Consider the following 23,128-nt stretch of genomic DNA (forward strand, 5'->3'; position numbering starts at 1 on the left):
ACACAGAAGCAACCAGGGACAACGCCCTGCTCAAGGGCATGTCGACAGATCTCCCACAAGGTCAAAAACGGGGAGCCGAACCAGCGACCCATCAGCCACCGGCCCAAGCTCCCAACCGCCAGGCCACCAGCCCTCCAAGATCCCCCCCACAGTTCCCCAAGAGCTGCCCCTCAACCTTCCGAGCACCCCCCCGAGAAAAATAATTCCATTCCCCACCCCCAAGACCCCGTCCCCAATGCACCAATAACCAACAAAATGAACAAAAGAGAAAAAAGACAAAGGAAAACAATGCAAAAAAGAAGACATCAAGGATAACAAAACTCATAACAGCGAGGCCAACTGAATATGTTTGAGTGCATGTTTGGCACTATTTACGTGTGTGTGTGTGTGTCCGTGTATGTGCACGTGTGCATTTGAATGCGAGTGTGTGTATGCATGTTTACAAACACCTGCACAGCATCAGCCTCAGCCTCTGCCAAACAGGCATTAGATGTAACACTGCCCCTCAGAGTCATTCAAAATTACTATGTGTTATGTTATATACAGTGGGGAGAACAAGAATTTGATACACTGCCGATTTTGCAGGTTTTCCTACTTACAAAGCATGTAGAGGTCTGTAATTTTTATTATAGGTACACTTCAACTGTGAGAGACGGAATCTAAAACAAAAATCCAGAAAATCACATTGTATGATTTTTAAGTAATTAATTTGCATTTTATTGCATGACATAAGTATTTGATCACCTACCAACCAGTAAGAATTCTGGCTCTCACAGACCTGTTAGTTTTTCTTTAAGAAGCCCTCCTGTTCTCCACTCATTACCTGTATTAACTGCACCTGTTTGAACTCGTTAGCTGTATAAAAGACACCTGTCCACACACTCAAACAGACTCCAACCTCTCCACAATGGCCAAGACCAGAGAGCTGTGTAAGGACATCAGGGATAAAATTGTAGACCTGCACAAGGCTGGGATGGGCTACAGGACAATAGGCAAGCAGCTTGGTGAGAAGGCAACAACTGTTGGCGCAATTATTAGAAAATGGAAGAAGTTCAAGATGATGCCAGATAGAAGCCACTCCTTAGTAAAAGGCATATGACAGCCCGCTTGGAGTTTGCCAAAAGGCACCTAAAGGACTCTGACCATGAAAAACAAGATTCTCTGGTCTGATGAAACCTAGATTGAACTCTTTGGCCTGAATGCCAAGCGTCACGTCTGGAGGAAACCTGGCACCCTCTCTACGGTGAAGAATGGTGGTGGCAGCATCATGCTGTGGGGACGTTTTTCAGCGGCAGGGACTGGGAGACTAGTCAGGATCGAGGCAAAGATGAACGGAGCAAAGTACAGAGAGATCCTTGATGAAAATCTGCTCCAGAGCGCTCAGGACCTCAGACTGGGGCGAAGGTTCACATTCCAACAGGAGAATGACCCTAAGCCAAGACAATGCAGGAGTGGCTTCGGGATAAGTCTCAATGTCCTTGAGTGGCCCAGCCAGAGCCCGGACTTGAACCCGATCAAACATCTCTGGAGAGACCTGAAAACAGCTGCGCAGCGACACTCCCCATCCAACCTGACAGAGCTTGAGAGGGTCTGCAGCGAAGAATGGGAGAAACTCCCCAAATACAGGTGTGACAAGCTTGTAGCGTCATAGCCAAGAATACTCAAGGCTGTAATCGCTACCAAAGGTGCTTCAACAAAGTACTGAGTAAAGGGTCTGAATACTTATGTAAATGTGATATTAAAGTGTTTTTGTTTAGTTTATTGCAAACATTTCTAAAGACCTGTTTTTGCTTTGTCATTATGGGGTATAGTGTGTAGATTGATGAGGGAAAAAACGATTTAATCAATTTTAGAATAAGGCTGTAAAGTAACAAAATGTGGAAAAAGTCAATGGGTCTGAATACTTTCCGAATGCACTGTATTTTTTGCTTCAGAGCCTGAGACAGACGTTGTTTAAAGATGCACTATGCAGAAATCGCGCCGCCATTTCCTGGTTGCTAAAAATTCTAAATAGTTCGCCTAATTTCAGTTTGTGACAAAACAAGCAAGTATAGTGTAGAGAATCATTGTATCATCTAAACCCCTGAGAAATATATTTTCCATAACCAAAAATATTAGTTTGAAGCTGGCGTACAAAACTGAAAGTAAAATACGCAAAGATGAAACTTAAGGAAAGCATAGAAATAGTGCACATAAAACAGATCTACCGCTTCTTAGACTTGCTTTCAGTAAGAATGACAGATCTAACACATTTCTATGTGAATTTGGTCAGGTGCCCAAAAAGTTACATATTGCAGTTAAAAAGAACAGCAAACACACCTTTTATCGGCCTGGCAAGTTTGAGTCACAGGCCAAACTGCTGAGGGGGCATTTATTTTCAGATGTATTTTCTCCATTTCCTCTGATGAAGGGATCGCAGCTGGGTAGGTAATATGCTAGGCTGTGTTTCGAAGACCGACAGACAGCCCTCCCTGGCTCCAGGAGGTCATGCAGAGTTGGCAGCAGACAGAGACTGCCAAACCCCAGCATGTACAGAGGCCCGAGACATTAATTATCTATGGATATCAGATAGGCTGGCCCACAGGGAAGAGACTGGAGGAGAGGTGGAGCAGAGGAGAGAAGAGACAGAATGGGGAGTGTCCAGGCCAGGGGGCAGGGAGGGAAGGCCTTCCCTTTGGGTTCTTCTTTCCCTGCTCCAGGACCTCACATGCTGCCATTCTTTAACCAAATCAAACAAAACCAGAGGACAAATTTGAATGCTATTTTCAAGAGGACTAGCCTAGCCTAGCCTAGCCTAGCCTAGCCTAGCCTAGCCTAGCCTGCTCTCCAAGTAGTGATGCTGGAGAAGAGCTGAGAGCATTTAAACTCACGTACTAAGCCATTTTCGACGATTCTGGGCAAGATGAACAACTGGACATCCACTGTATATCAGGCTCGTGTCCACTCTCTCAACTCTGGTGGGACATTATAAAGCAGAATCAGCACTGGTTAATTGTTAATCTTGTTAATGAGCACTGCAAGAGCTTTAATCCCTTCCTCTGAGTGATTAAAAGACACACCAGAGAGCTCAGAGTTCAGGGGCTTATGCAGGAGGGTGCAACGTTATAGAATTTTCACATAGAAACAGCCTATATATCATGTTTAACAGGCATTCTTCTTTGTCATGGAGAATAAGCAAGCACTCATGTGAGCTCTAGTCCTAATACATTAGCCTCAGGACTGACCCCATTTAGTCCACGGGTCGATTGTTTGGTCAGTAGGCTGTTGGTTGACCAAGATTTTTTTAGTCGAACAGTGGCAAATATATTTTTAAAATGTCACACGAGACACCTGTGATTTATGCCAGTCTGAGTGGACTAATCCATTGCGGAGGCCGTGGGGATGGCACACCAGTATCACTAGTAGTACATTTACCGTTAATTCACATAATTTCTAATCTACAATGTTTGTTTGGTTACGGTCATTTCTGTTAATGCATTCAATATATTATTATTATTATTACAGCCTTACCGTTGAAATTGTAGGAGTGGACACGTTGTTTGCAGAGCGCACAACCTAGGCTACACTATTTAATTCGTCAATTTATTAATTGTCTTGTGTTTGGAGCGTTCCTGTCAATCTTGAGTAAGGACACGCACCTCATTATACGTAGAAGTAGGCCTAGGCTACCTGGCCTGCACGAAATGTACTGTAGGCCTATAAATGTTACCATTTACGGATCTGATAGTCTTAACTATGTAGCTTCTCAAAGTAATGTTTTCTTTGCCTCAAACAGCAAGTAAACAAACACTTTTCACATCCATTGAGAATGACAATAGTTCCTCAATGTATTTGAATAATCTTTCCAGCTCTCACCCTTTCGATAACCAATCAGCATGAAAGGGGGGAAAAAATGTCAAGCTCTGATCTGGTGGAAACGTCATAACATAGGCCTACCTGACACCTAGCTGTGTCTATCTGTCCAGAGCACACTGGCACAGGAAACTCAAGGGCCCAGAATATTTTATACAATGTTGCAAGTTTGCTAGCACAATCTTCAGGCCAGACCAAGCTAATAGTTGATACAATGTTATAAGTTCCTTGAAGACAGGCCATGCTTAGCCAATGTGATTTATAAGAATGTAGATTTTTATATCAGGACATTTTCTACCTGCAGGCTGCAATGTTTTTATTTGTTGGCTTTATGTAGGCTATTTTTACATAGTTGGCAATGGCAATAGAAGTTACTTTTAGAGTTGTATCATTTTCATTTAGATAGAATTCTGATTAACCACATGAGATTGATTGCGATATGAAGACTTTATTCTAAATTAAATGAAACTGTTCCACGGAAATGTGCATATGAAAATCATAACTGGCTCGCAGATCATTAGAAATGGAACGATAACTTGGCACTCCAAATGGAGAAGGTTGCAGACCGCTGGTGTAGCCTATTACTGGCAACTTCAGGAGTGTAATGGCAGAATCTGCGAAGGCCAGCAGCAGTGGGCAGCGGGAGGAGGGAGGTCAGGAACATGTTGTTTTCTTCTGGTTAGGCAATATTGATCTCTGGCTCCTTCTTTACTTCATTTTGAAATCGCAGCGCTTAAAGCATCAGACAAGCTCAGTAGCCTACATATAGTTCATTTTATTCAAACATAGCGTGTCTATATATGGAAAAATACACGTTTTTAAATTTCGACCAATGGATTGGTTGAAAGAACAGATGACTCTCAGTCGACCAAGATTTTTTGGGGTCGGGGACAGCCCTAATTAGCCTACACATTTTCTGTCTACTGCGTTCTGAGCGTTTCACCATTCTAAACGTTACACCCTTCTCATCACAACCCAGATATCCCAACATAGATACACCTCAACCTCAGAGGAAAGATAACACCATGGCTAAACTATTTAACAGCTAGGACAGTAGTATAGCCGACTGTAAAGGGCGCCTGTAAATCATGCATAAGCAAATTACAAGCATACTTGTCAGAAACACTGACAAACATTGTTGTAATAACAACCTAACATTGAGAGAACACCAATGAGTCACAAATGGTCAACATACCTAAACTTGACTGGCAAAAATCCACTAACAAATTAGGATACGGTAGCCTAACTAGGACAGGCTTGAGGGCTAATGGTTCTCTGCAGTTCCTCTGCGTCAGTGCATGCAGATATGCCTGGTCTGTATTCTGTGCTCTGGCATGCAAGTCTACAGGGAGACTCACATTACCCCCAGGCTGTGGCTCCACTGGGGATCACTGACCTCCATAACACCATGCAAGGCCTTCCATCTCCCTCTGTAATGGTTGAGTTTATCATGAGAGAGAATGAGAACGTACCACTGGGAATCAAGATTCTTCATGTCTTTTTAACCGTTATGGAGCCAAATCCATACATTAAATCCAACATTGTGTTCAGCTGCATAGACCTTGACACATCAAAGGTGATTTCACAAGAGGATAAACATGGTTTTGTTAATCTCATTCACTGTTTTGCAGTGTGGCTGTCCTCCAATGACCACCACACAGACAATTAAATCCAACCTGTCAGAGACTCTGTGGGGGATTTTAAAATGACAAGGCCCCAACAATGACACTTCAATCAGTCAGTGTTTTTACAAGTTACAGTTAGTCTCACTTCCAATTGAAGCATGTATGGAATGCTGTTTTAGAGGGGAATGTGTAGCAGTAAAACAAGGGATTCTTTACCTCTGGGCCAATGTGACTGGAGCCTTTAAGCCAATGACTGTATATATGAATGGACAAAGCCATCACATGACACCATTCCTTCATTCCTATGTAAAGACTCAATAGCGCATTGAAGCCAAATGAAGTCGGTTAGGATGGTGTCTCATGGAGACATAACATGTGCAGTTTAAGCTACTCCAGGAAGTGACGTTCCAGGCTAGCTCAGCGCTCTCATTAAGTAACTTGGGCGGCAGGTAGCTTAGTGGGTAAGAGCGTTGTGCCAGTAACCGAAAGGTCGCTGGTTCTAATCCCCGAGCCGACTAGGTGAAAAATCTGTCGATGTGCCCTTAAGCAAGGCACTTAACCCTAATTGCTCCTGTAAGTCGCTCTGGATGTAAATGTGACTCAAGTAGAAGGCCGACCAGGGTACTGCAGGCTGCCATTAACAACTAAATTAGCCATCTGGTGTATTAGAAGCAATTATTGGTATCATGATTGTCTTCTAATTATTTATTTACACAGAGATTAACCACGAAGAATGCCATTTTTCCATTCACTATAATGGGGGATCCTGTTTTCTGCTAACAATGCCTGCAGTACTGCGGTCGGCTATAGCTTCAATAAGAGGGGGCAGTCATTCTCCCCTGCTCTAAGCACATGCATGGTCAGCAAGGGGCCATTTGTGTCTGATGCTCATTGCTCATTTTCGTTGTTGACATGTGTTGTTACATGTTAATACATGCTTACAGTAGCCAGCAGATTCCCACCCTACCGTTACGCTTGTTTACACTGAGTTCCCATGGGGGGCCAGTATGAAAAAAAAAAAAGATTATGCACTCACTAACTGTAAGTCACTCTGGATAAGAGCGTCTGCTAAAATGACTAAAATTAAAAATTAAAATTGCACTGGGGTCGGAACGCAGTCATGGTTAGATTAAGATACAGCGGAAAATGTACCTCAATGCAAGGATGGGATGTGCCACTGTACTCCAAATTTGACCTATACCCAAACTGATACATCGAGAAGATTGAAATGCTGCTAGTTTTTGAGCAATCGTTCCATCTTCTCTGTGTAACAGTTGGGATAATGGGAGAATTCGGAGTAAAACGCAATTTCTCATCCCTGGATTGAAGTGCGTTTTCCGAGCCATATCTTGCGCTGGCTCCGTGGTGTCTTAACCATGATGGCGTTCTGACCCCAGTGCAGCTCAGTGTAAACTAGCCCTTGATCATGACTCTCAGTTCCATTACATTACACATAAGAGTCATTGGATGAAGGCATCTTCTGTACAGGGTATCTTGTTAAGAGCCCCGACGCTTGGTCTGAACATTAACACGCATCACTTGCGGTACGGTTTTGGAAGCATAAGGACCTTATCTTTCATATCAGCAATAAATAATTTTCAAAAAACAAAAAGGTTAAATTCATACACACCTTTATAGGGTTAGGGTTCCCACACGGCCATATTTCCATGTTACAGCACTTGTTCACGGAAAACAGACTGAAGGTATTTGTAGTTGTCCACATACTCTAGGTCAGACCCGCCGAGAGTAGTGATTCTAGTCGGGTGGGCGATTGAAGAGCATGTTTTTAGTTTATCTAGTGTTTAAGAGCAGTTGGAGGCTACGGAAGGAGTGTTGTATGGCATTGAAGCTCGTTTGGAGGTTTGTTAACACAGTGTCCAATGAAGGGCCAGATGTTTACAAAATGGTGTCTTCTGCGTAGAGGTGGATCTGAGAGTCACCAGCAGCAAGAGCGACATTATTGATATACACAGAGAAAAGAGTCGGCCCGAGAATTGAACCCTGTGGCACCCCCATAGAGACTGCCATAGGTCCAGACAACAGGCCCTGCGATTTGACACATTGAACTCTATCTGAGAAGTAGTTGGTGAACCAGGCGAGGCAGTCATTTGAGAAACCAAGGCTATGAAGCAACACTGTCTGATAGCTAACTAGCTAGCTAGCTAGCTATCACATGGTGTCGCCCCTGCCTCCCGCGTACCGGAGAAAACCATGCCCGACAGGCGGGGGCAAAGGACACTGCCTACCGCTAGCTACTTCGATACACAGCAGGCGGGAGGCGGGGGCAACACGTGTCGCCCCCCGCCTCCCACCTGCTGTGTACCGAAGACATCCTTAGGACTAGCTAGCACACAGTGTCCGTCACTCCCGCCTGCCGAACACCTGCCCTCGCCGTCGTTAACAGAACTGTGGGGAAAAAGTGCCCAACAGGAGGGGCCAAGGACACTACCGGTGTGTACTAGCTATAGCTAGTTACCGTTGTCGCCCACGCCTCTTCTTTGTCTGTGGGGTTTATCGGCAGTTGGCATCCAACGTTATCGTGCATTACCGCCATCTACTGTACTGAAGCCATTGCTTTAAAAAGGACCAATAGAAGTATAAAGAGGGGTTCCTGCAGATGCAGGAACACTCCGAATTGCGGGCTGCAGTTGTACTCTTCTCAGTCAGAGTGGACTGCTAATTATCCATCTGCGTCGCTGAACACCTGTGTAAATAGAAGATGGACGCCACGAAGTGTAGTCACTGAAATCTAATTTTGGCTGCAACTGTTCATTAAATGTGTATTTTGCATTTGTGAAATTATTTTTTTTTTATATGAAAGTAAAGGGATTTGTTTCTAGAACCGTACCGCAATTGAGAATCGATTCACGTTTAGATTGAATATTCGGACGTTTTGGCTTTCAGAACATAGTCATTGGATTAAGGAGTAACGTTAGGCTCCTCTAGACCATTATTGGGCTACGTGTAAACAAGCGTAAGGGTAGGGTATGAATCTGCTGACTAGTGACTCACAGTACTGTAAATTAGGCATTGCTGTATCTTAGCTGCTGGAACAGGCCTGAGAAGTAATAGTTAATTTCATGACAGGACAGGACTTCCACTGACAAACTGACACACACGGGTGACTCGGACTTACCTATTGAAACAGACGCTGCATCCGCTTGCGCTGCCGCAAATTCCTGAATTTAAAAGTGAAGAGGCAGGAAGATTGAATATCAAGTGCTGGTCCAATTGCTAACGTTGGCTAGTAAGCTAGCTAACTAGCAAGTTCAAGCCAATAGCCTGGCTAGCTCGCTAAATTCTTGATTTTAAGTTAAATAGCCTTAAAAACACTGCTTGCTGAACGAAGCCCATCCATTAAATAGGAAAGCGTAGGACCATATGACTGAGAAAGTCAAATCCACTACATTAGCTAGCTAACTAACGTTCGAGTGCTTTCTCTGAAGCAGACGTTTTTTTCTTCAGCCAGGCGTATGGTCCACCAATTCATCCAGATTTTCTCGTCGCCTCCCTCCTGGTGTTCATTCCCATTTCTTGTCAAAGAAACATCGTCTGAAAAACGTTTGTTTCCGCTTGTTTAGTAGCTAGCTAGCTAAAGGGCTCCTTGTGGCTTTCAGTGTTGCTAAGCCCGGCGCTGTCAAAACTGAGATCTCTGTTGCTCATTCGACTCTCTGAATCACCCACAACCACATGCACACCGCTTCAGGCACAGCTGACACTGACGTCAGAAATATAAACATACTCTCCCCTTATCCCAAAAATGTTATGTAAACCTGAGAAATAGCACACTTTTCTTGCTAGCATTTCTGTGATACTGATGATGATGATTCCCAGTGAAATAATTTACTTTCCATTTATCAAATGTTATTGAATAAAATTAAATATGTCTTTGTATTTTGGCCAGACCACCAGGTGGCAATATAATCATATTATTTTTAATAAATAAAGGCTTTTGAATGTATAGATTTTGAACAGATCAATTTACCAGCTTTGGGTTAACAGAGTTTTCACTTCATTGAATAATAATAGTAACAGAAAAGAAAGACAAAATAAACTATGAAGCAAACAAAATCTGTCAAATTAATCACTAAAATGAGCCTCCAAAAGTTCTGCAAAAGCGAATGTCAACCTTTCAACTAAGTTTAGCGGTGAATTGGGCAACAATAAGGCAACATGGTAGTAGGGTTTCCATTTGAATGTGAATCCATAACTGAAACAAAGTTCACACAGAAGAAATCCCAAAAATTCCAGCATTGCATGTCTTTATTGGTTACATTCCCATAATTTACTGTGATATTTGTTTTAACCAATTTGTTCCCTCTCACTAAATACAACCATGTGTTGATTTGTCTCTTTTACATCATAAAGTATATAAAATAACAAACGCTATAAAATAGCAAATGTGTGAATTTTAAATTCAAGTCTGTGGAAAACAAACCTTAAGAAACAAGTACATAAGTGGACTGATGTTTTGGAAGTACAGACTAGTCAGCCAAGCAGTTCTGTTAGAACAAGAAGATCTACAGAATTTGAATAGCCCAAACTCCAGTTTCAGTTCTATATCGTGGAGCTCCGCCCCATAGGGGAGCTCTGCTCCTATTGGTTTACCCTCTGCCCTAAGGCAGCATCAGCCTGAGACAAAATTATGCACACACCTGCAGCCAATAGGAGTACAGGTGTCCCTATAAGAGGGGATGCCTCCCCTCAATCAGCCTCCCTTTTTCTTCAGCGACTGGATGACTAGACTGAAGAGCCAAGAAGAGACGAAGCACAAGACTCAGGACGAAAAACGTCGTTGATATTCCAGTCATCAACGTCGTCTAAATGAGCACACCGGGAGATTTTCCACCCCCAAAAGCTCTTTTCAGAGCTCAGTGCAGATGCACTTCCATGGCGGCCGGTGACCACCACGACCTGTGTTTCGTGTGTTTGGGATCCCAGCATGCCAAGGAAGGCGTCTGCAGTCCCCCGAATTGTGCCTCCTGCGCCCTCCTTTCTTTAAAGGAGAGGAAGCAGCGTTGGGAGTTTTTCAGGGAGGACATCCCCCTTGAGGACGTGCTGTCGATACTAGCCTCTGCTTCAGAGGCGTCGTCCGACGGCTCAGACTCGGGGGAAGATAGGGACTTTGAGGAGGGGTCTGGCATTCCAATGGAACAGTCGGACCCCACCCCTCATATTTTCAAGCCCCCCTTTCCTTTGGAGAGCGAGAGGGCTTGTAGTCCTTATAGCGAAGGGGATACGAGCTCTGAGAGATCAGAAGCTCTCTCTTTCGCCGCAGCCTCTCTGAGATCGGATTTTCCGGGTCTCATTGAGAGAGCTGCTCAACGGCTGGTGATAAGGCTGCCCCCTCTTCCCTCTGCACCGGAGGTTGATATGATGGAGGGCGGTCCTTATTCCAGGCCAAGGAAGGCGGCAGAGCCAGTGGCTCCTACCATGCCTTCTTTGGCTAGGTACGTTGAGGACTCGTGGGAGGCACCTTTAGCGGCGCGTTCGCCTGTAAAAGCGTATCTCCCATTCACGAGAGTGGAAGGAAGGTTCCAGGGTCAGGGAATCCCCAGGTTAGAGAGCGCGATGGCGGCGTATCTCGTACCGGGTTCGAGCCCTTGGCCCTCTTCCAAGAAGGCCACGTTGCCATCCCACAAGGACCGACTCACAGCGTCGCTGTTAGAGAAGTCCTTTGGGTTGGGAGCCCAAGCTGTAGCAGCAGCTAACAACATTGCCCTCTTGGCGGCCTCTCTGTCCCGTTTAACCACGGGCAAGACAGAGCTGGCACTGGAGGAGGCATCCAGAATTTCTGGCGCCATACTCCACCTGACACAGGCGTCTGCAGTCTGCGCGGGGAGGTCCATGGCCACTTCGGTGGTCGGGGAACGACACCTCTGGTTGTCTTTGACATCCATGAAAGAGGCAGACAGGACGTCTCTTTTGAACGCCCCCCTCTCTGACGACGGCCTCTTTGGGGTCGCAGTCAAAGAGGCGACGGAGCGTTTTTCCAAGCTGGAGGAGGAGAAGAAACAGCTGGCCAAGCACCTGCCGTTGGCAGGACGACTCGGCCCCGCTCCATCCCAAAGGCCATCTACCTCCGCCCCTCCAAGTAGACCGGGGTCTACGGCGAGGCGGCGTAATCGGCGTCATCCGGCGGCCACGAGCAGCAAGGAAACGGGCCCCGCCCTTCCAGCAGCTACGATAGCCCCACTACAGCCGGCGAGGGAGGTGACGAGGACGCCGACCTGGCCCTCCAAGGGAGGCAAGAGGAGGCGTATGTGACGGGACGTGGGGGAGTGGATGGAGGACGCATCGATGGTGTCGAAAGCGCCCACTGTTCCCCCCCACCCTTCGGTTGAAGGGATGGGTGTTGATGTAAATGCCTATGTTGATGTATTTAATAAAGAGTTGGCTCCACCTGACTTTGTCAAAAAAGAGCTCCTTTTCCATAATACGTCCGAGAGCGTTCAAATCTCACCCTCTCTTCCTTACCACTCTAAGAGCCGTTCAGCCCACCGAGGGTGCGTTGCTGAACAGGCACATAGAGTAGGTATCCATAAGACCTCAATTAGGTCGTCACATCACACTTCACGTATAAGAAGTGTTTTACATAGCAGGCAGCAGTCCCGGTCAGATTCTGACATGAGGACGCAGCCGCTATTTGGGGATGGCGCACTAGCACAGACTAAGGTCTCCGCTAGTACGAGCCAGACCCATGCTGCGTTCACGGAGGGCCCGATTACCGCGGTCACGAAGGTGTCCAGAGTATCGGCGCCCCCAGGCATTGTAACACAGCAGCTATCTAGGGACGGCGCATTATCGCAGACCAAGGTCTCGGTTAATGCGATTCAGACCCATGCTACGTTCACGGAGGGGCGGATTACTAAGGTTATGGGTATAACCAAAGTATCGGCTCCCCTGACAGAACGAGCTAGTACTCACCACGCTGAGTGTGAATCAACCCACCAGGGGTGCAGAGTTGAACACACACAGAAGGTGAAAGTTAAGAAGGTATCAAGGCGCCGCCTTGTTTTACCTCATAGAGACCTCATACTACAGACTTCTAGGAGTACTGTAGTGAAGGGCTCTGATAGTGAATTGCAGTCACCTAAGATGACGCAATCGCTTGCTGGGGATGGTGCCCTGCCGCAGGCTGTGACCTCGGTCAGCGCAATTCAGACCCGCGATGCGTTCAAGGAGGGCAGGAATACGACGGTTACGAGTTTAACCGACGTCCCTGCTCCTCTTTCTCTCTCAGAACGCATTGATGGTTCCTCTCCCTTTCACGGGAGGCCCACCTTGGGCTGTTCCACCACTTCGGTGTTGGGGAACAGTGGCGGTAAGGGCCATAGAGGAATACAGGTCCTTCCTACTGGATGCACCACAGCTTCGTGCTCAGCCGCTTTCCCTGCATTGCTGGCAGTGGCGAAGAGGTTTTGTTAATCTCATTCACTGTTTTGCAGTGTGGCTGTCCTCCAATGACCACCACACAGACAATTAAATCCAACCTGTCAGAGACTCTGTGGGGGATTTTAAAATGACAAGGCCCCAACAATGACACTTCAATCAGTCAGTGTTTTTACAAGTTACAGTTAGTCTCACTTCCAATTGAAGCATGTATGGAATGCTGTTTTAGAGGGGAATGTGTAGCAGTAAAACAAGGGATTCTTTACCTCTGGGCCAATGTGACTGGAGCCTTTAAGCCAATGACTGTATATATGAATGGACAAAGCCATCACATGACACCATTCCTTCATTCCTATGTAAAGACTCAATAGCGCATTGAAGCCAAATGAAGTCGGTTAGGATGGTGTCTCATGGAGACATAACATGTGCAGTTTAAGCTACTCCAGGAAGTGACGTTCCAGGCTAGCTCAGCGCTCTCATTAAGTAACTTGGGCGGCAGGTAGCTTAGTGGGTAAGAGCGTTGTGCCAGTAACCGAAAGGTCGCTGGTTCTAATCCCCGAGCCGACTAGGTGAAAAATCTGTCGATGTGCCCTTAAGCAAGGCACTTAACCCTAATTGCTCCTGTAAGTCGCTCTGGATGTAAATGTGACTCAAGTAGAAGGCCGACCAGGGTACTGCAGGCTGCCATTAGCAACTAAATTAGCCATCTGGTGTATTAGAAGCAATTATTGGTATCATGATTGTCTTCTAATTATTTATTTTTTATTTACACAGAGATTAACCACGAAGAATGCCATTTTTCCATTCACTATAATGGGGGATCCTGTTTTCTGCTAACAATGCCTGCAGTACTGCGGTCAGCTATAGCTTCAATAAGAGGGGGCAGTCATTCTCCCCTGCTCTAAGCACATGCATGGTCAGCAAGGGGCCATTTGTGTCTGATGCTCATTGCTCATTTTCGTTGTTGACATGTGTTGTTACATGTTAATACATGCTTACAGTAGCCAGCAGATTCCCACCCTACCGTTACGCTTGTTTACACTGAGTTCCCATGGGGGGCCAGTATGAAAAAAATAAATAATTATGCACTCACTAACTGTAAGTCACTCTGGATAAGAGCGTCTGCTAAAATGACTAAAAATAAAAAATAAAAATAAAAATTGCACTGGGGTCGGAACGCAGTCATGGTTAGATTAAGATACAGCGGAAAATGTACCTCAATGCAAGGATGGGATGTGCCACTGTACTCCAAATTTGACCTATACCCAAACTGATACATCGAGAAGATTGAAATGCTGCTAGTTTTTGAGCAATCGTTCTATCTTCTCTGTGTAACAGTTGGGATAATGGGAGAATTCGGAGTAAAACGAAATTTCTCATCCCTGGATTGAAGTGCGTTTTCCGAGCCATATCTTGCGCTGGCTCCGTGGTGTCTTAACCAGTGGCGGCTGGTGAAAAATATTCTCGGTGGGGCTGTGCCATACTTTTTTTTTCCTGTAACCATCGCGATATATTTTAACACAAACTGCAGGACAGCAGTGCTCAGTGAAACATTCAGTAATTATTTAATGCCAATATTAAAAAGTTGAGGCATTCTTACACAAAAACATATTACACAAACCCAAGCCTTTCATTTGCATTTAAAGTGAACTTTTCACCATTGGTAGTAAACAGGCAACGCAACAGGCATGCTGTCAGAACAGAGTGGAAAGTGGACAATAACATGAAATTATTATAAAGTTTATAGGAAATCTTACACTGTATAAAAGGATGTATAATATAGAAATGGATATCAAGTGGATGAACTCAAACCTTTGACTGGAAGAATAGCATACAGTATTTTATGATCATACTAAATGTGACTAATTGTTAATGTGCTCCAGAACTGCAACAATTAATTGATACAAAACAACATATATACAGTAATATTAGCAAAGACACTATTAAGACTTTCTAGAGTACCATATATAACTGGATTTTTTATGCTAAGGTCAACTATATACAAAGAAACATGCGGCCAGAGCTGCTCTGTGTGTGTGTGTCTGTCATCTTATTTGTACAGGAATTTTGCCCGTCTGTCCTTCTGAGTGGCAAACCTCTCAATGACCCTTTGATTAAAGTCAGGAATGTCCCTGACAAGTTTCTTCTCCATGGAGAGCATGGCCAGAGCGTTCAGGCGATCCTGTGTCATGCTGTTTCTCAGGAAGGTCTTGATCCTTTTCAGTGTAGAGAAGCACCTTTCTGACTCAGCAGTTGTCATGGGTGTGGTGATGAGGATCTTGAGGAGGCTGGCAGTCTCTGTGAAAGTGCTCTGAAGGTTGTTCTCCATGAAGAACTGGTACAGGGGCACTGCACCACTACAAGCCTTGAACTCACTGTTCTCATAGATGAGGGACAGTTCGGTTTTGAGCTTGGCCTTGTTCAACATGGGGTACGCCTCCACGGTTGTTTCAAGCGCTGTATCGGGGAACTTCACACTGTGTTGTGGGAACAACTCTCCGTGCAATAGTGTTGCGCTGATGAGGTGCTGGGTGAAGGAGAACCTCTCTTTGGCATGACTCAGGATGGTATCACATACCTGTAAAAGATACATCATCAGCTTTAATTTGCAATTAAGCTATTTTGATGCAAGTGATCCTGACTGACACATGCCTATGTCCAACTCAAGTATATGATTACCAAGGTGCTGATTGTTCAGGGTTTTGGCTACATACTACCAGGCCTGAAAAAAGTTCTAGGGGGAAACACTGACAATTACATCACAACTTACCTCTATAGCCAACCTCTGTTGTTCTCCTGGTCCCAGCATCCTCCGTCGCTTGATGGGCTGTTGCTGCTCGTCAGATGCGCTGTCCCCACACAAAGAGGGAATTGAGGCCCTGGGTCCAAAAAATAAAGTTTAATTTGATAACTTGCAATCAGACTTCTTAACTCACTGTAATTCCCCCTCAACACACAACCAGTGACTTTTATATATATATATATATATATATATATATATATATATATATATATATATATATAGACAGACAGACAGACAGATAGTGTGTATATACACACAAACTATGTCTAGTAACTGCTTTTAACCTGTGATGTACATAATTAACTGATGTTATTACGTTTTAAAGCCTTTTTCTATTACATTTGTGAGAGGGATGCAACATCATTTTGTTCTGCTGTGCACTTAGCAATAAAGTTAATCTTCAATAACAACTAGGCCTCTTCTAGAAATTGACCTGGTGGACACCTGAATAATTATTACAAACTGTGTAGTACTTTCCTGCATTATTATCAACGTCTGATTGTGTCTTCTCTTTCCTTTTAAAATACTAAAACAAATATAATTGTGACGGCTCTATGATAATCACTCACTTTGATGACCAGACACATTTAGGCTTTTAAACTGTTGTAAGTGAACTATTCATCTTTCTAACAACATCTTTATCAGCCAATAGTAAATATAGTTATTTACCTGATTGTTAGCATGCTGTCTGTGAACCTCTGGACAAGTGCTTTAATGAAGACAGGGTCGATGTTCCTCTTCTGCAGCTGGCTGAAAAGCATGTCCACATTTGGCATGATCTTGTGGAACAGTGCCAGGAAAAAACAGAAAGCCTCGTCTTCGAGCATCCTCACAAAGCCCCCCGCCTCTCTGACAGTCGGGGCATCAAAGTTCCCAGAGTCTCTGATGGTCTGGAAACACGTTAGGAGGTCATCCCTGTACTCGTACACAGTGTTTACAGCGCGACTGTGGAAGTTCCACCGTGTTGTAGAGGCTCTGGGGAGTCTATGCGCAACCACTTCGTCAAGCACGGTGGTTCGCTTGGGAGACCTGGAGAAGAAAGCAGAAAATCCTGCAAGGTCGGAAAAGAAAGTGCCGATCCTGGGGATGCGTGAAGTAGCCTGCTGCATGATGAGGTTCAGCTGATGTGCATAGCAGTGGACGTAGTGCGCATTTTCGTACACATCCACTATTTTACGCTGCACTCCGCCGGTGGCTCCCCTCATCACACTTGCTCCGTCGTAAGCCTGGGCAATAAGTTTGGCCTTTTGTCCATGTGAGAGTATGGTGCTGAGCCTCTCCAGCAGCGCTGTAGCGATGGTGTCGGCGGTTGCGTTCTCGATCAAAATGAACTCGAAAAAACGCTCTTGGACGTTACTTTTAGCATCGATGTAGCGTATCACAAGCACCAACTGGCAGTGGGTGGAAACGTCAGTCGTCTCGTCAGCTTGAATGGCGATAAAATCAGCACTCTTTACTTCCTCCAGGATGTAATCCTTAAGCACTGACAGCATACAGTCCAACAGCTCGTTCTGTATCGTCTTTGACGTGCCCTTAAAAACGGTAGCTGTCTTCAGGTGCTCCTCCAGCACACTGTCGAGGGAGGCAACAAAATCCACTAAGCCCCGGAAAATGCCGGGGTTGTCCGAGGAGTCAGTCTCCTCGTGCCCACGCAAGGCCAACTCAAAAGCCCCACAGAACTTCACACAATCGATAATTTTGGATAGAATGTGCCTGTTTTTATCCACCTCCTCATTGTGTTTCCTCACCGCAATCCTGTGGCCGTCATCCAGCTGCGTAGCAATGTTCACCCTTCCTAATACAGCTAGCTTTACAGAGTTGTCCATGTGTGCCCTGGTGTTCTCATGTTTCTTTACCTTCTCTGACAGGTGCTTCATATCCCTCACTCCGGTACCTGTCCATGCTGAATCTGACCCCGTCGTTTTAAAAAGCAAGCACGGAAAGCAAAATAAAGCATTAGCATCAGTGCACCCAGCTAGCCAAGCCTTCCTGGTGTACCAGCTACGGGAGAAGCCGCGCATATACTGCTTCCCTTTCTCGCTAGCCTGCTGTCTGATTGAGAGGTCAGGTTGATCTGGGCCCAGCTCTTTCACCCGAACTTTCTCTGACAAAGTTCTCCTCTCAAACGGATCTTGGAGGAGAGATTTCACCGAGTTAGGGTTGGGTCTTGGAGGAGTAACGTTTGCGCTCGCCATTGTCGTCTAGTAAAAATGGCGCCACTGGAGCCCGGTCCTTATTTTATCAGGGGCGAGCTTGGGGCGATAAAATAATCGCCCTCCTTGGATTCGATTTAAGATCGCTGATTGGCTACATTTTTATGGAGGACTAAAAGTGCCACAATTAAATAAATAAATACACCATTAAATAATTACTTAAATGTGTCATTAATTAATTCAAATTTGAATTAAATACATAAATGTGTTATTAAATGTGTCATTAATTAATTCAAATACCGATTCATTTTATGTAAAATACATATATAATAATTTCACTATTTACATTTACATTTCATGGTCCTGCGTTGCAGTGATTCATGAATTACTTAAAACTGTCAAACTGACCCATCAAAAGTTGGTAGGCGGAACCTAACGCCTGATTGGTTACCCTCTGCATCAAGCCAAGACAAATCAATTCCGGATAATGGATTGATGCAGAGCTACTGAACACATTCCAATACACTGGGTGGCGCTATTCACCTCTACATTGGTTTAGTTACACGGTTAAACAGAACTTTCATTGCAACGGCTAAAAATCAAGAGAAGACTCGGTCCTGCTAGCCCCAATGTTGAGACGCTGTGTGAGGTGCAGTTTGAATTAATTAATGACACATTTAATAACACATTTATGTATTTAATTCAAATTTTAATTAATTAATGACACATTTAAGTAATTATTTAATGGTGTATTTATTTATTTAATTGTGGCACTTTTAGTCCTCCATAGGTACCAGGTACTTTTTTTCGTAATGGAAAACCAAAAAAGGCAAGGCGAGGCGAGTAGGTACCATGTAATGGAAAAGCACCATTAGATTTTGAAGAAGTGTAATATCGTTACATGGTAAGTTTAGTCTTTTCCTGGTTTCAAAGGCTGCATTACAGTAAAGTGATGTCATTTTCTGAACTTACCAGACTGTTCTAGCTGTTCTATTATTTGCCTTTTACCACTTAGTCATTATATCCACAATATGATAGTTATTTATCCGAAATCTAAATGTGGAAGATATTTTGTGAATGCACCAATTGTCAACCTTACAATATCGTTGCAATATCGACATCAAGGTGTTAGGTCAAAAATGTGATATTTGATTTTCTCCATATTGCCCAGCCCTAATGTCAATGCATACACAGTTCAGATGAATTGACACAAGTTCAGTGTCTTTGAAAACATTAACACACTGTGCAGTAGTTTACTTTTTTTTCTTCCATTTACTAAAATCAAACTGTTCTGCACCTTCAGTGCTAACAGTACAGCATTCATGTTAGTCATTCTGTGGACCATAATGAGACAGGAAGCTTCAAAGAAACAGCTTTTTTTCCTTTCTTTTAAAAGGAAAGTAAACTTTCAGTTTTTCCTTGCTTGTTCTAACACAACAAATAAAAACATGGGTTGGACATCAGTCTAAGATTCTTGATAACACTTCCACAGTCTCTACATATAGTCTAAGTGCATCAGTAACAGAAACTCCTGGAGCTGGCAAAATTGCAACCTCTTCATCTGAGAGCTCACGGGCCAGCTGAACCTCGGGGACTGACACAGTGCCTCGATGAAGGCAGTGAGGTCCGTTCCAATCGATCCCATATTCTTCAGGAACCTGAATGGATGACAAGCATAATCAGTCTTGTACTTAAAACTAGTTTGACATGTCCTTACACAAGATTGTTATTTTTGGTCACCAAGGCAGTGAGAAATTAAATGTTACTTATTCAGTTTTTTTAAATAATACAGCTTTGCATAGTATGCACTGTAGAAACTACAGCTCACAGGTTGATCTTTAAAAGCTCGGGAGATTTTAAAGAGACAATAATCTATAGTAAATGTTTCATTTAAAGTATCACATTTAGCACCATTTTTTTCTCCCATAATTCCTTTGGGGAAACAATTTTAAGAAAGTGTTTAAAGTTCATTGTTAACCTCAGTAGGATCCTCCTCAGGGCCTTGCTCTCTGTAACTTCTCCAGAGTTGCTGTGGTGACTGATTCCTTTCAGTTCTAAGACCGTGGAAGTTCCAAGCATCTCGAAAAGAGTCGAGGCTTTGCTGAACCAGTGGAAGGAAAATCCGGTGCAGAGCGAAAAGATGGACTTCATTGTCTGGATTCAGTGTCTCCTGATCTTCCAATGAAGTAAAGATCTGATAGAAGAGGTCCAGGGCATGTTCATAAACATCTCTCCACATCCTCTCTATTCTGTGTTTAGGATAAAATTGAGAAATTGTTAATTTATGACATATGCTAAAGTACATTCAACTAGTATGTTAGTTGTGTGAGCCTAGTTGCCAAACATATTTCTTTACCGCTGATTGTGGACACTTCTGCCTGTGATGTGTGAATTCCTGTCGGTACCTCTGCTTCTGATCATGAATTCTGCTACATCTGCATTCTCCCCCCCTTTGTCAGACCGTACCCTTGATGGCAGCCCATACTGCTCAACAGCGGCGATAAAGCTCTGTAAGACCGTATGAGCTCTATTATTGCCGGCCACAGTCAGGTAGACCACTAAACGACTGAATCCATCCACCCCACCGTGGACAACAAATCTCCACCTGTTGCAAACACATGAAAAAATATAACTTTATTGTATAACAATTGTAATGAAACATATAGAAAGATGCATTGTTTATCTGCTAATATCACTGACCTGATAAGCTTATGGTGGCCATCTATATGCCACAAAGAGTTTGGGCCAGGAACAAAATACTGCCGTCGCCTTAATACACGCAGCCTCAGACGTCTCATGTAGACTCCCTCTGCATTGACTCTGCGTAAAGACTCTTGCAGTCTTGAGACTGAGGGGAGGAATTTAAAATGAATAACCACACACTCACTGGCTACTTATTTTGAGGATATAGTGGTGTCATAATAAAATAAATAATGTGTGTAAAACAGTCAACTATTACAGAACCACCACAGCTTCAAAAATGTACTTTACTGTCAGATATTGTACATATACATACATACACACATATATATATATACATACATACATACACATATATATACACATATATAAAAATTATATATACATATACATATATATATATATATATACACACATACATATACATACATACATACATACATATATTTATATATATATACATACATATACATACATATATATACATACATACATATATTTATATATATATATATTTATATATATATATATATATACATACACACATATATATACATATATATACACATATACATATACATATATATACACACATAGATAGATAGATAGATAGATAGATAGATAGATAGATAGATACCACATGCTCGAACAGAGATGACCTGAGATTTTTTGCCTCCTATGATATTTTGCTTTTCTATGATTATATTATACCCTTTACAGCAGGGGCACATCCGGACAGCTGAGAATATTACTGTCAGATATTGTTCCACCTCTATTAAACAGGAGGCTAAAAATCACAGGACATGTCTATCCTGATGATACAAGTCAGCCGTCCTGAAATGTGTGTTTCTCTTCACATTTCTTCTACACATTCTACATCTCAGAGGCGATGTCTTTCCATAAGCGGGCTTCCTTCACCTTTCAAAGGGGCAGAGCTCCAAATTAAAAATACATTTAAATAATGCCCATATTATTATCTACTCACTTGGAACATGCACACCTCTTGCATTCAGGTGACCACGCATTAGCTTGTAGCCGGTGTTTGGATGACTTCTGTGAATTTCACTTACAATACGGTCTAACTCCTCATCATTCACAGCTGAATAGAGATCTGTCTTTCTGTACAAACAAGAAAAACACAACATCAAGTAATGTTACCTTAAACGTCATATTCTTTCCGAGTGTATGAGAGCAGCAATTCATAAACAGAAAACTCATGAATTTAGTGTAAATACCTTAAACTGTATTGTTGCATGCGCCTCCTGATGGTCCTCTTTGACACACCGAACATCGCTGCAATTTGAACTGCGGGAACTCCACAAAGAAGTTGGTGCTCCAGAACTGCACTCGGTATGTCAAACGCCAAACGCCCCGGTCCCTGTGTGTGTTGGGCCTGAAGTGCCCTGGTACCAGAGAAGCGGTGGACAACTTCTTCTAGATTTGCAATCACTCTGTGGTCGATATCTTCGTCAGAAAGTGCGGAAATGACTCCAACAACTTCAATAAGTTCCTCTGCTTTACTAGCTACATGCTCTGGGTCAGCAGGTCCTGCTTCTACATCCTCTGCTAAGTTTAAAATGTCTCTAACCAACTCCCTGGAAAGTTCACGGAGATCCTCCATTGTCTCTATCCAGGTTGGCCTACTCTCCTTCAGACCAAAGCAATGGATCAGACTAGATTCGCGTTAGCCCCGCCCACTGACTTTGATGGGTCAGTTTGACAGTTTTAAGTAATTCATGAATCACTGCAACGCAGGATCATGAAATGTAAATGTAAATAGTGAAATAATTATATATGTATTTTACATAAAATGAATCGGTATTTGAATTAATTAATGATACATTTAATTACACATTTATGTATTTAATTCTAATTTGAATTAATTAATGACACATTTAAGTAATTATTTAATGGTGTATTTATTTATTTAATTGTGGCACTTTTAGTCCTCCATACATTTTATGTCATACATTCATATCTTAAATTAGCAATTGGCTTAACTGCTACGTAGACCCGCCTCCTCGGGGCACTTTCTGTATCGCCCAGAGCTGACGAGGCGTTTGACAGGCAGAGGAAAGGTTGCGAATATGATTTTCTATCATATCTTACACATATTACTGTGTGCATTCCATATTTCAAACACACAAATATTGACATACTGATGTTTTTATTATTATTATTATTATTATTTTTTTTTATTTTTTTATTTTTTTTAAATAATTTTATTTAAGGGGGCGGCGCCCTAGCGCCCTCTATCGGCCAGCCGCCACTGGTCTTAACCATGATGGCGTTCTGACCCCAGTGCAGCTCAGTGTAAACTAGCCCTTGATCATGACTCTCAGTTCCATTACATTACACATAAGAGTCATTGGATGAAGGCATCTTCTGTACAGGGTATCTTGTTAAGAGCCCCGACGCTTGGTCTGAACATTAACACGCATCACTTGCGGTACGGTTTTGGAAGCATAAGGACCTTATCTTTCATATCAGCAATAAATAATTTTAAGCTGCACCCTCTCACGCTGGCTAGAACAGACGTTGCAGAAGGGTTATGCTCTCCAATTCCACCGGACCCCACCCCCGTTCAGGGGAGTGGTGGAGAC

At 43.4% G+C, this 23,128-nt stretch overlaps 3 protein-coding genes across 3 annotated transcripts in view; all 3 read right to left on the minus strand.

Moving 5' to 3' along the window:
• Positions 1–9,094, minus strand: part of LOC311100537 (serine-rich coiled-coil domain-containing protein 2-like) — a 102,198-nt gene extending 93,104 nt beyond the window's left edge. Inside the window, exon 1 of the mRNA XM_084141449.1 lies at positions 8,614–9,094. The gene's annotated coding sequence lies outside the window, so the exon portion shown is untranslated. The remainder of the gene's footprint in view (positions 1–8,613) is intronic.
• A 5,318-nt stretch (positions 9,095–14,412) lies between these two features.
• LOC311100399 (zinc finger MYM-type protein 1-like) lies at positions 14,413–17,583 on the minus strand. The gene is made up of 3 exons (XM_084141290.1): positions 16,342–17,583; positions 15,640–15,748; positions 14,413–15,447 (listed from the first exon to the last, which is right to left on the minus strand). The coding sequence occupies exons 1-3, from the start codon at positions 17,547–17,549 to the stop codon at positions 14,920–14,922; spliced, it is 1,845 nt and encodes a 614-aa protein (XP_083997416.1). The 5' UTR covers positions 17,550–17,583; the 3' UTR covers positions 14,413–14,919.
• A 976-nt stretch (positions 17,584–18,559) lies between these two features.
• On the minus strand, positions 18,560–22,211 carry LOC311100477 (uncharacterized protein). The gene is made up of 6 exons (XM_084141398.1): positions 21,761–22,211; positions 21,511–21,644; positions 20,526–20,673; positions 20,182–20,430; positions 19,804–20,074; positions 18,560–19,483 (listed from the first exon to the last, which is right to left on the minus strand). The coding sequence occupies exons 1-6, from the start codon at positions 22,144–22,146 to the stop codon at positions 19,286–19,288; spliced, it is 1,386 nt and encodes a 461-aa protein (XP_083997524.1). The 5' UTR covers positions 22,147–22,211; the 3' UTR covers positions 18,560–19,285.
• Positions 22,212–23,128: the final 917 nt, after the last annotated feature.

The sequence above is a fragment of the Coregonus lavaretus genome (assembly GCF_964263955.1).
Source record: "Coregonus lavaretus genome assembly, chromosome: 25".
In the NCBI taxonomy this organism is placed as follows: domain Eukaryota; kingdom Metazoa; phylum Chordata; class Actinopteri; order Salmoniformes; family Salmonidae; genus Coregonus; species Coregonus lavaretus.

What these genes read in the sequence shown, in the direction of transcription:
- LOC311100399 (XM_084141290.1), bottom strand. Translation starts at nt 17,549, where the DNA reads ATGAAGCACCTGTCAGAGAAGGTAAAGAAACATGAGAACACCAGGGCA. An exon ending in GACAGCATGCTAACAATCAG is followed by an intron (nt 15,749 to 16,341) that starts GTAAATAACTAT and finishes TTTTGGACCCAG; the next exon opens with GGCCTCAATTCCCTCTTTGT. An exon ending in AACAGAGGTTGGCTATAGAG is followed by an intron (nt 15,448 to 15,639) that starts GTAAGTTGTGAT and finishes TATCTTTTACAG; the next exon opens with GTATGTGATACCATCCTGAG.
- LOC311100477 (XM_084141398.1), bottom strand. Translation starts at nt 22,146, where the DNA reads ATGGAGGATCTCCGTGAACTTTCCAGGGAGTTGGTTAGAGACATTTTA. An exon ending in AAGAGGTGTGCATGTTCCAA is followed by an intron (nt 20,674 to 21,510) that starts GTGAGTAGATAA and finishes TCCTCCCCTCAG; the next exon opens with TCTCAAGACTGCAAGAGTCT. An exon ending in AGAAGTGTCCACAATCAGCG is followed by an intron (nt 20,075 to 20,181) that starts GTAAAGAAATAT and finishes TCCTAAACACAG; the next exon opens with AATAGAGAGGATGTGGAGAG.